The sequence below is a fragment of the Helicoverpa zea genome, chromosome 28, assembly GCF_022581195.2.
Source record: "Helicoverpa zea isolate HzStark_Cry1AcR chromosome 28, ilHelZeax1.1, whole genome shotgun sequence".
Lineage (NCBI taxonomy): Eukaryota > Metazoa > Arthropoda > Insecta > Lepidoptera > Noctuidae > Helicoverpa > Helicoverpa zea.
The window spans coordinates 2,532,638-2,549,653 of NC_061479.1; the positions used below are offsets into that span (position 1 = coordinate 2,532,638).

The 17,016-nt window shown below is 34.7% G+C and overlaps 1 protein-coding gene across 1 annotated transcript in view; it reads right to left on the reverse strand.

Annotated features, from left to right (window-relative positions):
* Positions 1–1,346: 1,346 nt before the first annotated feature.
* Positions 1,347–17,016, reverse strand: part of LOC124643694 (neurofibromin) — a 79,358-nt gene continuing 63,688 nt past the window's right edge. The window contains exons 56-66 of the mRNA XM_047182730.1: positions 16,062–16,167; positions 14,895–14,962; positions 7,129–7,215; positions 6,461–6,565; positions 5,953–6,082; positions 5,310–5,385; positions 4,998–5,085; positions 4,127–4,225; positions 3,567–3,717; positions 3,126–3,215; positions 1,347–2,710 (exon numbers count right to left, since the gene is read on the reverse strand). Coding sequence (XP_047038686.1) covers positions 3,169–3,215; positions 3,567–3,717; positions 4,127–4,225; positions 4,998–5,085; positions 5,310–5,385; positions 5,953–6,082; positions 6,461–6,565; positions 7,129–7,215; positions 14,895–14,962; positions 16,062–16,167 — 957 coding nt within the window. The 3' untranslated portion in view covers positions 1,347–2,710; positions 3,126–3,168. The remainder of the gene's footprint in view (positions 2,711–3,125; positions 3,216–3,566; positions 3,718–4,126; positions 4,226–4,997; positions 5,086–5,309; positions 5,386–5,952; positions 6,083–6,460; positions 6,566–7,128; positions 7,216–14,894; positions 14,963–16,061; positions 16,168–17,016) is intronic.

The following is a 17,016-nucleotide window of genomic DNA, read 5'->3' on the forward strand; positions in this document are numbered from 1 at the left end:
TAAGTATTTTTATTTATCTATAAGCCTTTACTTAATATTATATTTAGCAAATAAAATACGCTATATAAAAAGCGATTTTTACGTTTCAACCGAATTTCAGTAAGTGGCCAACTGTATTTACAGAATTTTCACATTTAAAACTTTCCAAGCCCATCTTTATACATACTCAAAATCCAAAAAATTCTTCGTCCTACTTATCTTCACCTTTCTTTGAGAAGTGACGTACTCCCTGTATGTTTTATTACTTATATATCAATTAATTAATAACACACACATTTTTTTTTTGTATTTTTCCATTAATACCTACTTAGCTCAAAATGCGTTGGAGCCAAATGTCAGATCACCTACAATCATGGAGAATAAAATGACTAGCGGAGATGTCATAACGCAAAATCTCCTAAGAAAGTAGCGCGACAACATGCGGGTGCGAGGGGGACGAGGAACGTTACTGGCTCCGCCCTTATACACCTTTGAAACCCGCCCATTTATTGTAAACCAAATCACCAACCAATCAAGAACATTCTTTACGAATCCCGAACGCCTCGTTACTTTACTAGTCGTTTTAGTCACGCCTACCGTACGTTACTTGACCTACAAGAAGGCGCCTGATCTACCTGCCTTATGGCATCTCCGCTATCTTTCCTTCCTCCGTGACTATAACACATACTTCTATATATTCTTTTGAATAGTGTATAAGCTAAATTAATTTGTATATAGGCAAAGTGGGGCATCAGCGGCGTAATTAATTTCCCTAATTAAAACATCTCAAATGAGGTACTTTTAATTTCACTGTTATTTCTTTAAAAACTATGGCACTTTGCATGCAAACTGCCAACAATTGGCTCCTGCACCCTATATGAAATATTTTTGCTAAAAACTAAAATATAATTTGTACTAACGAATTCAAAATAGGCTATTTTATTTTATTTTTAAGCTATTTCTCTAAACCATTTTGTGTGCGTAAGTAGTACATATATAATATTTTAATACATATACATACCTAAATTCGACGAAAAACCACGGTTGATCAATTTTCTACCTTAACCCAAAAATATACAGAGTGTGTCGTTCATAATCACATTAAATCCTATCACATATACTTTATGATATTCTATGGCGAATTGTAAAAAAATAACCTAATCCATTCAGTGGTTTAAACACAGGAGTCATTTTTCGTTTTTATAATTTACAACATCATGTGTAAAGCAGAGATAAAGTTAGGAGTATCGAATGTTGTGCTCAGTTGACAGCTGTCAGTTTTCAAGGGAGAATTTCAGTTGTTTGTAATGACTGACTTTTATATGGTGTTCTAATTTTCGCACATTTTTATTCTATTAACTTTGTTTGAAAAATTCTTTTTTTTTTTATTTTTACGTATATTTCTTTTTTATTTCTGTTTATCGACATATATTAACCAGTATATAAACGCATTTCATTTAATGTGATTATGAACGACACACCCGATATGGTACAAAATTGATCCACAGCATTTTTTCTCGAAAATTATAGTTTATCACACGAAAGCGGGTAAGCTATACTTGTGTGTGTACATTTATGACTGACCCGCTTTCGTGTGATAAAATACCTATTCAAGGTGTTGATTTTCATCTGTGCAATATTTCAGGAGATTGACATAGAAAAGGTACGCGCTGCTTTTTTTGTCATTGTCATGTCATAGTATTTCAGAAGTAACCCTATTTTTATGAATTAAATTTATGAGTGATCGTATGCTTTGTGTTTGAGTTTGTGTGAGACCGCAGTGCAGTTTTAAGGCCAGTTACAGTTAGACACGCGCCGAGTGTAAATACACTGACCAACCAACAGAACAACCCAAAACCAATCAACAAAAAAATTACGTACCAATTTTTTTGTTCATTGGTGTTAAGAATCATTAGCATAATTACGTCCATGAATATTGCACGGATGCAAATCATCAGTTTGTGTATGAAAGTAGATCTATTCTAAAATACACGACACGATTAAAACGAATATAGTTCTAGATTTAAAATCTAAAACTAGGATTTTTTAATCTTAATTATTTAGTACGCGTAAGATTTTAAATTTATTTTGATAGAGACGATTTTTTTAATTAGGCCGGCTTTACGCTTGTAACTTTAGCTCACGTAATAAACTTACGATAAAGGAAAAGTAAAACCCCTTCGTAAGTCGCTTATGATAATTTCTTTGAACTTCTTACAACTTTCGGAAGTTAGTCTATTTTCACGCATGCAACTTACAAGTGTAAAGTCGGGGTTACACATGATACATATTTATTTTATGCCCACAGCTGGGCAATTTTGCCAAACTTTATGGGCGATTACAATAGTCAATTATTAATATTAACAGACAACTTCACAGATTTAAGTGTTGTATTCTAAACTACTTCGCGCAATCGGATAAGTAGCTCATAGTCTTCATCGATTAGTGGGTTATCTAACACAGAAATATTTTTTAAATCGGTCCAGTAGTTTTTGAGTTTATCCATTACAAACCAACAAACATAAATACATTTTTTTCCTCTTGTAATATTACAATAAATTGATAGATTATAATAATCAATGCATCATTTTTACTTGTCTATACACAATTAAAAATACGGAAGATACGCAATAAAAACCTCTGGAATGGAAGAGGGGTTGTCTGTGGTTTGTACACGAGTTCCCTTGTCTATGGGGTTTTTTATTTCTTCTACGTCATTTCCTTCAGTTTTCTGCAAAAATAGAAATAAAAAGATATTAGTTAAGGTTTTTTTTATTATTTTATAACCAACTGTTCCCCGCGGTTCCAGCCGAATCCCTAGGGTATCAATTCACGTAACCGAATAAAAGAAAGCCTAGCTTTTAGGCTCGACAACACATTAAATGGGTTCACTAGCATTGGCGCGACAGCCAGACGAAATTTTTATGATATCATTTGAAAATCGTTGGCGTCGTTACGTGTAGTTAAAGGCCAGTTAATCTGACTACTAGTCTCACTAAGCGTTGCCCGAGTAACTGGGTTGAGGAGGTCGGATAGGCAGTCGCTCCATGTGGCACACTGGTACTCAGCTGCATCCGGTTAGACTGGAAGCCAACTCAAATTACTTTACCTAATTTTCAATGTTATTTGAAAATATGTTTACTTACCAGTAAATAGGAGTGCGGTCCATATTTACTATTCTTCCTCTGGCTATGTGTCCTGCGTGGGACAGTATAGTGTCGCCTGTCGGTGTACTCCTGATTACAATAATAAACAAATAAAATATGAATTGTTTTCATCTTATCCGTCAGTGTGTAACCATAAAACGAATCGTTTTTATCCGGATAAGAGAAACCATTTACATGAAATATTTTATCTCATACACAGACAAAAATTTTACATAAAAATCTCAACATAAGTCTCTTGAAAAGCAGTTAGATCAAGGTCATTAAAATAACACTTAGGTCTGAAACACAAAGTTGTTGTTACCAATACCTAATTCATGTTTCTCTAAAAAGTACTGCCATCCTTTCAATATATCAAGGTCAATAACTTCAAGGTCAAGGTCACTTTTTCAAAATTAATCCATCTGTCTCAGCTTAACTTACCGGGGTACCGGTGTCCATCGCAAGGGTCCGGATGATCCGGGTCGGGGGGCGGAGCCCGAGTTAGGGCTTCATCACCGCCCGGCAGACAGGTCTCTACCATGGCTTCGAGACAGTTCACGAATAGCTCGCTGCTTTCAGCCGTGCATTGGTTCTGAGAAGAAAGTTGATATTTAAATGTAATTTTAGTACCTATATTCCTTAAAATTACTAGAATTTAGATATTATATTGACCATCTGTATTACGAAATTACGATCCATTTCCAGATTTTCTTTAGTTACCAGAAAACTACTGGTCCGATTGCTGAATTCTTGCACTATTATAATAAGTTTCATTTATTATTATTTATAAGTTACTACGCTTACGCTTTATCTTGAAGAAATTCAGATAATAAGTAGGCTTCATATTTTTCTGACGCGTATAAGTTATGTTACTGTAAAGTTATATCTAAATACAACTAGTAGTTTTAGCGTAAAAGAGTTACTAACATCCACATATACAAACTTTCAGTTTCATAATATTTCTTTCTATGATAGTGCTTTACTTGGAAAAGCAATATTACCTTAGTAAAAGGTCCTGCGAATCTCCACAGGCCTCCGAAGCCACAGCTCTGCATATAATGCAACTGTTGTTGACTCGCGTCTTCGCTCGCTATCATGTTCTGAAATGTTTATCATATTACTACGCTATATAATTTGTAGAGATCTCGTGGCTAAGTAGGTAACAGCCCCACGGATTGTACGATCAAAAGTGTTTCACAGTCAGATGGGTGACCATTCATGTTATAAGTACGAATTTTTTGGAAGTGACCTTAAGGCACTAAAGCATTGTATTCCCATCTGGCAAAATTATATCTTGCAAATATGGTCTTGCTAGCTTTTGCCCGCGACTTCTTTCGCGTGGAATAGTAACTTCCGGTAGATTTTTGGTTTGACCAATAGGTGGCGCTATATGTCCGGAATAAATTTTATTTTTATTTTTTTTTGTAATAAAAACTATCCTATGTCCTTTCTCAAGTTTCAAACTATATCTGTACCAAATTTCACACAAATCGATTCAGTAGTTTAGGCGTGAAGAAAAGACAGACAGACAGACAGACAGACAGAAAGACAGACAGACAGAGTTACTTTCTCATTTATAATATTAGTTAGGATAACACTAGCGAATGTTTGGATGTTGAAGCCGAGCGTATAACCGCGATACATTTCCGTTTGTTGTCGTACATATGAAAAAAGATTTGCTACACGGAAAAACCGAGCAGAAAATTCACTTATGTACAAGTGCTGTAAGAATCGTTCTTTAGATAGGTACACATTGTAAGATGAAAAAGAGTTGCATTAAATCATCCGACTTTCCTGCAGGAGGTTAGGTCCAAAAATCTATAAAAACGCTACAAGTTAAAATCAAATAAATACCTATGCAATAATATTTACCTGTATGATGCTTTGCACGGCGCTTAGGATCAACTGATCATGACAATGCATTAAAACGTGGTTTATCTTCATGTCCAGTAGACTGTGACTGTTGAAAACAATAATGTCGAATTAGTATACAAATACTATTCACATTTAGTAAAGTAAGCTGATTAAAATGGAAATAACATGACAACTACGCAAAAAAACAATTACATATAGTCAAAATACATAAAACCTTAGAATTAGGAGATATAATCTAATTCCAAGGTCATTTTGTGGAAAAAAAATAAGTTTACCACTTTGGTTGTTGAAACAAAAAAAAATACTTACATGACTGGGAATACTTTGGGGAACACAACAGATCCCTCGGCCAAGTATTGGTACAGAATTCTTATCTCGTCCTCATCTGTAACAGCAATTATTAACATTGGTATTGTATGTTGCACATTTTCGATGGTTGTTACGAGTAATCAGAAGCCAGAAAGTCTGACACCAGTCTAACAAAGGGGTATTGGGTTACCCGGGTAACTGGGTTGAGAAAGTTAAAAAAGGCAGTCGCTCCATGTAAAATACTGGTACACAGCTGCATCCGGTTAGACTGGAAGCCGACCCCAACATTTGGGAAAAAGCTATGCAGATAATGATGAAATAACCGTAAAAAACTAAATGGCCTATGGATGACTGACTAGAACATAGTTTTGTGAGTAGACCCGGCAGATAATGACCCCTCATCATCATCTAGAAGACAAGGTACATAATGAAGTGGTACATGGCTAGACGGATGATAATAAACTACCCTTTTTTTAACAACGTCAAAAATCATCAAATGATCCTCCCGCTGTGGGTTACGCGCGGTGAGGGAGTGTCAGACTCTTACTGACTAAAAACCGTCGTGTTCCGTCGTAGGCCTTTAATGTACCAGGGCCGCGGTAACTCGCGCGAACAATCCCGCAGCCCCGGATGTTGAACTGACCTGTGGTATACTTGACGAGCGTAGCGAGCACGGTGAGCACGAGCGCTTGTGTGGTGAAGTCCGACAGTACTGACGGGTCGAGTAGACTGTTGCTTTCAGGACTACTCGTGTCTTTGTCCGTTGATGCTTGCTGGAGATGTGACGTTCATGTTAATACTGGTAATTTGTAATAAGATACGTTATAATGTACTAGCTGCTGCTCCGGTTACACCCGCGTCCTGTGAGAACTGGATAAAAAATAGCGTGCTGCCTTCTTAGATAAATGGGCAAGCTAACACTGAAAGAATTTTTCAAATCGGACAACTAGTAGAAAAGCGCGGCAAAACAAACAAATATAGATTCACTTCCATCTTAATCAAGTCATCTTTTAGACAATCTTCTAGGTCAAGTCATTTTTACACAATACTCAAGGTCAAATAATCTTTAAACAATATTCATGGTCAAATAATCTTTTGAACAAAATTCAAGGTCAAAATAATTTTAAGGAGTATATGATTGATAATGTTACCTTAGTAGAAGTCTCAGGGTAATCACTGTCACCCGACTTGGTGGAGGAAGGTCGTTCTGTGTCGTCTGTGCTACCTGGTGACCCTCGGCCGTCGTCTTCCACCATCTGTGGTGAAATAAAGGGAATAAATATCTAAACATCAGAAATTGAGAACTTTCTACCTTTTGGCAAGTCTGTTAAAAAAAGATAAGACGTTATAGATTTATCTTACAGAGAGATTGATTTATAACGAAAAAATATAGTGAAATCTATAGGATGGGTTACATTTTCTTTATAATTATCACTGATTTGTACTTTATTTGACTGCCTCATTGGTCTAGCTGTCGCAAGCGCGGCTGCTGAGCACAAGGTCTCTAGAGGGTCGGGCCGAAATCGATTTGTGGGTTTTGATTTCACGAAGCAGCCTGGAGCTTGCAAGTTGGTGATTGATTCACCCGTGCAGCGGAGAACACGTTAATGTCGGACCTGCATGTGATCTCTCTCCGGTGGTGTCGGATTGTCGTCCGCTCGCGCTATGAGAGTGAAGGAATAGAGAGTGCACCTGTGTCCAAGAAATGCTTGTGCACTATAATATGTCCTGCGTAGTTGGCTAATCTCTTTACATGAGAACAGCCGCCGTAGCCGATAATCTTTATGAATATATTTATCATCTAAAAGTAAGTACTCACATCAAACCCACTATCGGCATCGCCCTGCTCCCGCGCCGACTCGCCAGTCGGTCCGTGCTGCATACTGTGAGCCCGGCCTTCACTGTCCTGTATCCAGTGTGTATATGTAAGTATATATTAGGCTTATACGATATACATATGCGAGTATATGTTCGTGTATAATACAGGGAGAAGGGTGTGCGATCTCGAAATTTTTAGGACGAAAATTGGTGGAACTTGTGGGTGTTTTTAAGAGGAAAGAAATTAGTTTTGCTCAGGATTAGCTGCAATATTCGACTGCAACGACAGCCGAACCGTAACCAGCCCTCAAATCGTCGATTTGAGCAACGGGTGGCAATTTTACGGCTGGTCATGGTCTGGTTATTGTTACAGGTAAATGGTGCAACATTTTTATTTTGTAGGAGCCGGACATAAAACGGTCAGATTTTAAATAGTGTATCATACAATTGTAACTTGAAGGTGCTGCTTTATAAGCCTTTGTGGGTTTTGGTGAAAAGCACATTTAACACCTTTTGGTGATTTTATGAAATGAAGCCATTCTTTCTGTAGAGTGCATGAGATGTGGAAAACGCAATGCCACACTTCTTTTTATGTTGCCACTAGCTGTCGCGGTTTCACCCACGTCCCATGGAAACGAATTCCCGTAAATAACTATATTTCCTGAGAAAACTATATCTTCTCAAGAGTGAAAAATAAAAAAAATAAATGCGATTTTTCGTAGTCTTTACAGTAAGTATAGGCAAAATAATTTTGAACCTTTGCAGGTCTATCAAAAATCATGTCTTAACACTCCAATTTAACCAATCTAGTGGTAAATAACATTAATCTTGACTGTCATTTCATTAAATAAAACATTGAAATTTCGAGACCACACATAAAACAACACATATTTTAGGACGAAGGGGTAAGACAAAAGTACACCAGGGTTTAAGATCCAGAAGCAACTATATCATTGTTAGATAAATCTATTTTATTTGGGTAGCTATTTCGATATATTTTTAGGAATTATTTTACAAAATAAATAGTACGAGAGCTAGCGACGTGTGGTTACGAGAATTTTAAGTAAAATGTTTTATATGCCACCTAAGTTTCTCTCTCGGTCTTTGTGTGATTCAAATTACATTTCAATACCATTTGATGTCTCACTTACACACACAAGTTTTGTACATATATTTTTGACTATTATTAGGTCAACAGCAGCCAATTTCGGTCAATTAAAGCTTGTTGTCAATCTGTACTTAGCATTACAAAATTGTTACCATTCTATGTCAGAGACCGTCAGGCGGATCTGAGAAAATTCTGACAATAGGGCTCGTTGGGTGATTACCTGCAACTCATAGGTACGTTAAGAAAAAGTGAACTTTATCTGCTCGTTAGAAGTTGAGAAGTCACTCATAAGAAATTACCTAATGTAAAAGTAAAACGAAAGAAATATTAAGCGCTTTGTGTGAGAAATATTAAGAACTTTTGAACAGTTTTTAAAATCTCTTTCACATTGGAAAATGTAAGATTTAATGGCATATAAAAATAATTTTACCTGAAATTCCCAACGAAAACGTAGCTAGCTCTTAGACTATAAGCTAAAACTAGAAGCACGTAGTGTGTTAGACTTAAGTCTTGTGGCCATTTTGGCTTTCTGTGACATTTGTGGCTATTGTTGGCTATTTGTGACTTTTGTGGCTATTTGTAGCATTTGTGGCTATTTGTAGCTATTTGTGGCTATTTGTGACGTTTGTGGCTATTCATGGCATTTGTGGCTATTTATAGCGTTTGTGGCTATTTGTAGCAATTCACGCTAGTTGTGGCTTTTTTTTTATATTTTGATGATAAATCTGGGTGTATATGTGATTTTTATTGTTTTTCTTTTTGTGCCTTTCATTCATGTTTGTTACCTAATTAATTTACGTTGCAGTGAATTTTAGTTGTGTATATTTTCATTATAATTCGTTGGATAAACATAACAATTTTAATAATGTAAAACTACCACGTAATCGGAGAAAATATTCTGATTACTAATACTAACTAAAAAGTAGAAAAGGACAATTCTTTTCCATCAAATTATAATAAAAAGTATGTATATGGTTTGTGAGGGTTTTGAAGGAATTTCGGAAATATCCGTTATTGCTTTCTCGAATTTCAGATTTATGCGTTTTATCGAGTCTTTTTTCGATTTTTGTGTAATTTTGTTTGAATGTTTAAAGAGTTATTTCTTTGTCTATTAAATATTGTGAGAAGTATCTTATTATCTACTTAGAGCTGAGCAAAAATATTTACACATAAAACCAAGAGTGTTTATTCTTTATAAGTGGTGTGCAGTTCTTCATCGATACTTCTGACAATATTATCATAGACTAGAAACTATGCCGAATGTTTGAAAATTAATGCCAATTTCAGGGTAAACCATGCGGGTTTGATAATTTAGAATAATCCAACATTACCAGGGCGATGGGGTCTCTAATGGACACTATAAATATCAAAAAGGGGTCACAAAAATTTTAAGATTTAATATCAAATATAACATTTTGCGATATTTTTCAACGTAAAGAGTTATTTTTAATGTTTTAGTTCCAAGTGCACCGACAACATAAACTTCAGTTTTCTTTAAATAGCTGTTTACTTTGGTTTTTTATATCGGGTGTGTCGTTCACAATCACATTAAATTCTATCGCATATACTTTATGATATTCTATGGCGAATTGTAAAAAAAATAACCTAATCCATTCAGTGGTTTAGCCACAGGAGTCATTTTTCGTTTTTATAATTTACAACATCATGTGTAAAGCAGAGATAAAGTTAGGAGTATCGAATGTTTTGATCAGTTGACAGCTGTCAGTTTTCAAGGGAGAATTACAGTTGTTTGTAATGACTGATTTTTAAATGGTGTTCTAATTTTCGCACATTTTTATTCTATTTACTTTGTTTGAAAAATTCATTTTTTTATTTTTACGTATTTTTCTTTTTTCTTTGTGTTAATGGACATATATTAACCAGTATATTAACGCATTTCATTTAATGTGATTATTTACCCGATATACTAGTTTTAAAGTAAACAATATTGTTTTACGAAAAACGGACGATTATGTTTTTGCTGAACTTGGGCCTTGAAAATATACAGCCTTAGGTACTACAAAAACTTAAAAATCTGTTGAACACTTGGTCTAAAAAATGTGGCTGCAAAACAGACCTTATTTCAACGTCATAATTCGTATTTTTTTTAGACTAGTGTTCAACAAACGTTTAAAAGTTTTGTGGTACGACGGATAAAGTCAAATTTGTAAAGAAATAAGGAGAAAAAACGGTTATATCGCAAAACGTTAATAACCATCACAAAAAAAAAACGGTATAAAAATAACATTACTCTTGGTGGTCCGATGGAATCTTTCGAGGTAGGCACAGAGAATGATCTCTGAGTCTTAAAAAGCATTCTAGCTGAAGTCTATTGATTCAAAGCAGTGCAAAGCATGTCGACACAAATAAGCAACGATTAACGTTAAAATAACCGTTACAGTTAACAAAAAATAACGTTATAATGACAGTAACGGTTATTTCCAATAGTTACAAAAAACAACGTTATTTTTAAATTCAGTAACGGTTATTTCCGTTTGTCGTTGTTTTACAAAGAGTGAATTATTGCGTTATATTCGTATTCAGAAGACCCAAGAGTGAGACCAGAAAAAAATTGGTTACAAAAAAACGTGTAACGGATAACTCAGTTACAAAGTAACCGTTATTTTCGTAGTAACGTATATAACGCAAGCACAGCGATGCGGGTTCGGGTTGTAAGTAGTAATACAAACGATATAATGTAAGTCAAGTCCGGATAGGAGCGTGTAAAAGACAACAGTGACATGAGTAGGTACGTGGCAAACTGGAAGGTAAAAGTATAAATTAGTTGGTGGCGGGTTGAATGCGATCATTTTTTGCGTATTTTCAAACTTTTTTTGTGGGAATTTAACTACATCTGCAGACGTTAGAGGTTTCGTCAGCCCACAGGTTGATTATGTCTACAATAATTTTTGAAATATGAACAATTCTGTGTAGATGTCACCGTAAGATTACAAACATCGTTAGATTACAATCTATCTCGAGAGATTGTAAACTGTCGAATTATTGTAAACCGTAACACCTGATTGCAATTTAACGCATTATTTTTCGCTATATTATAATCTATCGATGAGAAATTGTCAAATTGTCAACTGTCCGAAAGCTCTCCCTGATTGGTCAGTCTTTTTGTAAGATCGAGAGCGATGTAGAGCGGTCAAATTGTCAACTGGCGTAGAACGGAATGCATCTTGCGCGCTGATTGGTAGAACGTCAAAAAAGACAATGTTCTTTGCAACTCCCGGTGTCACAGCTCTTTGACGTGCAAAAATAAGTGACGGTTTAATTTTTTATAAAATCAAAAATTATACTTAATTTTTAAGACTCAAATTACACACAATTAAAAATTGTATTAAAAATTGAAGTTAGTGACGAAAACGAATCGCTGCAAAACCGACTCCACGTAGTCTTGTCTGCCCTACCCCTAGAGTGCAATTCAAAACCGCGTAGGCGCGGAGGGGCGAGGCGGCCTGCGAGCTGAGGCGCAGGTAGTTTCAGCGCTCGCCGCCGCGGCTGAGGCTGGCCGGCTCGGCCGGCCAGCAAGCTGAAGCTGCGGTGGTGAGCGTGAAAACCATCTGCGACGATACGCTCGCATGGGACCGCCGGAGCCCCGCAGCGCCGGAGCCGTGACAGAAGTTATGCTTGCTGCATGTTGCATGCTTACTTCCATGCTGGGTCAATTAATATGGGATGTGTTATATTTTAAACAAAAAACTCAGTAGGTACGAGTTAAAAAATTAGAAGGTAAATAAATATTTTTATGATGTCATTTAATAGTATTTAAGAAGTTTACTGTTAGAATGCATGCTACAAATTTAGATGCAAAAAAATAACCATCATGCTGAGTTGTATTTAGAGTGGAAGATAACTCGTGGCTAAGATAGTATTATTTAGATGCTCGACGCTTTATTAATTGTGGCTGACTTAGTAATTTAGAAGGCAACATACATTTTTGGGGGCGAATAATGATATTAAAAAGAAGCCTGTTTAATTAGCACCCCTTTTATTTTATTTTTAAATATTAGTTTGTATTTGAAGACAAAATACCTAACTGTATTTTTATAAGAGTTATTTTTATATAAATTTAATACTTGAAGAATTTTTGAAGAGCATTTATTTTATTTAACTGACACCTCTATTTCATTCCTAACTCTACGGGAACTCCATGGGAACAGAACGGCTGGTCGTGATTGGTCGATCTTACAAAAAGACTGACCAATCAGAGAGAGCTTTCGGACAGTTGACAATTTGACAATTTCTCATCGATAGATTATAATATAGCGAAAAATAATGCGTTAAATTGCAATCAGATGTTACGGTTCACAATAATTCGACAGTTTACAATCTCTCGAGATAGATTGTAATCTAACGATGTTTGTAATCTTACGGTAACATAGACATATACAAACTCTTATGCATATAGTGTTCAGTACAGTAGGTATATAAATTTTAAATAAATGGAATAGAAAGGGGTAATAAATTTATCAATATTTTAAAATTTTGTGACCGTGTATATATAATAAGAATACTAAGGTCATTAACGTATTAGTTAGTATGTCAATTTTTGGAATTTATTGACACATATTTTGTAATTCCTTAAATACGATTAACACGTGTTAAACTCAAGATTGAAATGAAGAACTAATCGAAACATACAGATTTTCTCATGATGGGATTATAAGTCTATTTTTTTATTGATTAATTTATTTGTAAGCATAGATAATTTGTTCAGTGTTTTTGTAAAGGGCCTATTGTACATATTTGTTTTCTGTTCAAGTGGCAAGTGTATGATAAAATTACCGTAATTATTTTTATAGGCTATCTAAACCGGATTTTATTTTAGAATTTTAGAGAATTCTTCAACCCGCCATTAGAAAAGGAAGTAGAACAGAACATAAGTATAATATCTAATACATCACTATCAGACAATGGCTGCATGATTCCAGTAACGATCGAACTTGTTTGTGTCATAACTCTAGTACATTATCACCAATTATTAACAGTTCAACTGAGTTAACTAAAAATATTGTATAAATTAAAAAATCACTTAAGGGTTTACTCATAAGCATTTTTGAAACCAGTTTTATTTTTTGTAATTTCTCAAATACATATAGCTTCCGCCCGCGTCTTGAGGGCTACACATAAGGCTTAAAAGTAATTTACTTACGCACAATAGATATGATAGAATATATATATATTTATTTGCTATGTATTGGTAAATATGTACTAGAGTTATTTATTGTCAATACTTAGAAAAAATGTCTTCAGATAGATGTCCAGGAGCTATTTTTTTTTGAAAATAATCATAGTAACAGTCCTTCATGAAAATAACTAGCTAAATCCTACGTTTTTTTCCCACATCCGATGGTAACTTTTCCCGTACCACGATAAAATATAGCCTATGCCACCCGGCATAGTGTAACAAAATCGATTCAGGGCCTTAAAGTACAAACAACCAAAAATCTATGTTTTTCAAAATGTCTAAAATTTCTAAAATATTATCTGAAGGCATTTTTTCAGTTAATATTTTATCAATTACTCATGATAAATATAATTCTGTCATGATATTAGAATGTCACTTTACACAAAGCTGTCATTACTGTCAAATGAAACGCTAACAAGCCAATTTTGTTCATCTGGTTGGGAAACGCGTTTATTTTAATAAGTTTCTCTAATCTTTTATAAGTTCTTTAATCTTTTATCAATTGAAATAATAAATAATGTGTTACTTAATGAGACTGCATTTTAAAAATGGTTTGATTCCGTTATTTTGTGATACATGGTTATTTAAAAAATAAAGTTTAAGAATTTTTAATAATTTGAATCGCGAAAAAAAATACAAATGTATTAAGCATATTTTATAATGTTATTTTATTATCTCAGGGTCGATTTTATAGTTGTATTTAATTTTTATAATGATCGGCGTAGCATATTACAAGCTACGGCGTAACATAATTTAAATGGGATTCTTTTTTTATAATTTATTAATATTAGGTAGTATTTCTTTTAGTACATTATATTAAGATAAAATTTAAATAGCTTTCCCGAACCAGATGTGAGTATAAACTGAAAAGAACTCGTTTTTCTGCCATTCCTTGACTAAACACCGACATACAGTTGTTTTTCTATTGGATTTATTGCACCACGATAGATAATTTTACTAATATTATTTTTATTTTAACTTTTACTATCACAAATCTTTACGAATATCATTGATTTGGGAGAAATTATTTATGTAGTAATAGTATGTAATAGCTGAATTGATTTCGGTAAAACTTGGTATAGTGAAGTAGAATTTTAGCAAGACCTATGTAAGTAAAAGTTTATTCACAAAAAAAGGCATTTCTTCAAAGTGGGTTGACAATCAGTGATTTGTAAAGGTTTTTACAAAATGCAAAGAAATTGCTATCAACCAGAAAAATAAATCCAAGATAGACAATTAACAATACCCAATGTTAAAGTCCAATATGGGTTCGTTAATATTGATTTCTTAAACAACATAAAATTTATCTCGAGTTCAGCAAATTAATTTGTTTTGTCAAATAAGACAGATTTAAAAAAATCGTAGGTGCAATAAATTCGTCATAAATATACCATGGTATATAACGATATATGATAATAATGAGTACATATATGATATAAGTATATAATAAAAATGATATTACCTGATGTGGTATTGTGGCCAAGTGCGGGCTGTGACCACCGCTGCCTGATTGTAAAGTTGGCGATTTACCTGACAAATTAGAATATAGGACGTTTTGTTGGAAATGGAAATGAGATTGGTAAGAATTGAAATAGAGGCAGGCATTACAAAAATAGGTAGTAGACTAGTAAAAAAAATCCTTTACCATCCTTTATCATATACATTTGGCTAATAATGACACTTTCATTTACCGTGTTGACATACAGGGTGGCCCATCCATAGGCGTCCAAAAGAAAAATTTAGAAGCTCTATGCTGTGGGGTATCCGAATCACCCCCATGTATGTTCAGCGATTTTTTGTAGTTTTAGAAAAAACAATGTTGAAATGAAAATTACGGAAAAAAAATTAAAACAATTCTAGCTCCTAAACTACAAAAAATCGCTGAACATACATGGGGGTGATTCGGATACCCCACAGCATAGAGCTTCTATTTTTTTCTTTTGGACGCCTATGGATGGGCCACCCTGTATATATTTTTTTAATTTCATAAAATGCCAGCCTATCCACAGCTTCACCCGCATCCCGTTGGAACTACTTTCCTTACCAGGATAAAATGTACTCGGGGATAGACTAGCTTACCAACAGTGAAATCTTTTTTTCAATAATTCCAGTTATTTCGGAGCCCTTTGTGAAAACATTTAAAAAAAATGTTATACAAGGTGTTGATTTGCATTTGTGCCATACTTCAGGAGGAGGACATAAAATACGTAAATAATCGATTGGAATTACAGTGGACGGGAAATAGCTAATACGCACTGTTTTTTTTGTCATTGTAATGTCGTAGTATTTCAGAAGTAATCCAATTTTATGAATGAAATTAATGAATAATCGTTGCGTATGCTTTGTGTTCGCGTTTGTGTGAGGGAGCAGCACGGTTTTGAGGCCAGTAACATACGCGCCGAGTTTGAAAACGGGTAAGTGACATTGACGAATTTCCGAAAAAAAATTAAAATAAAAAATTTTCGTACCAATTTTTTTGTTGATTTGGGTTGAGAATCATTAGTATAATCATGTCCTTGACTATGGCACGCATGCAAATCAACAGCTTGTATTAGTGTATGTGATTCCTTTATTTATTACTGTAATACGTGTCAAACAGTGGTAAATAATTAATAAATATAAATCTCACCACCATGGGCAGACGATATGGCGGCCTGGTCGAGTACATCCCACGACTTCTGTCGACGACTGTGACAGGAGCTGTGTGATGTCGACGGCTGTATCAGGATCGATGACTGGAAATAAAACATAAAATATACATCAGCTATGAATACTTCAACTGTCTAAGAATCACGGTTCATGAGTACGTTACGATCGGCGCTGTTGCTCCCGCATAGGCCTTGTTAGTCATCAGCGCAAGTGCCAGAACCAAGAAACTTGACAAGGATTAAAAACTTAAATCATTTTTTATACATGTAAAAGACCACTGATGATGATGAAATACATTATGGTTACAGAAGGATATTGAAGTCTTAGGAATATGGTACCATTTCGTCCGTAGGATACGGGAATCATTTACTTTTATTTGCACATATCTTTGATTTTTGACTTTTTTGATGTTCGCTCTTTCCGATCGGTGTTTCTCAAACTTTGGTTTATTAACTTTTTATTTCAATGTTTTGATGAACATATTTAAATAAATATGGTGCCACAAAGGGGGTTAAAATAAAACACTTTTTGTGGTGATTAAACTACACCAAAACGTAAGAATATCCTTAATATTTTTCACCAAAAGGCATCAAAAAGTGGGTGTTAAAATAATCACTGCTAAATCTAATAACTGAATGAATGAATTATACAGTCACATACCTGATGATGTTCAGCAGTGGGACAGTAATGATCACAGTTGTCGGGCAACCATTTCGGCAGAGAATGCTTCACGTGACAACGAGAACGAACTTCTTCACTCACGCGTGTGCGTGAGTGAAGAAGTTCGTTCTCTACTTTACTAGTGTTAGTGCTGTGAGTGAATGAATGAATGATACTGTCACATACCTGATGATGTTCAGCAGTGGGACAGTAATGATCACAGTTGTCGGGCAACCATTTCGGCAGAGAATGCTTCACGTGACAACGAGAACGAA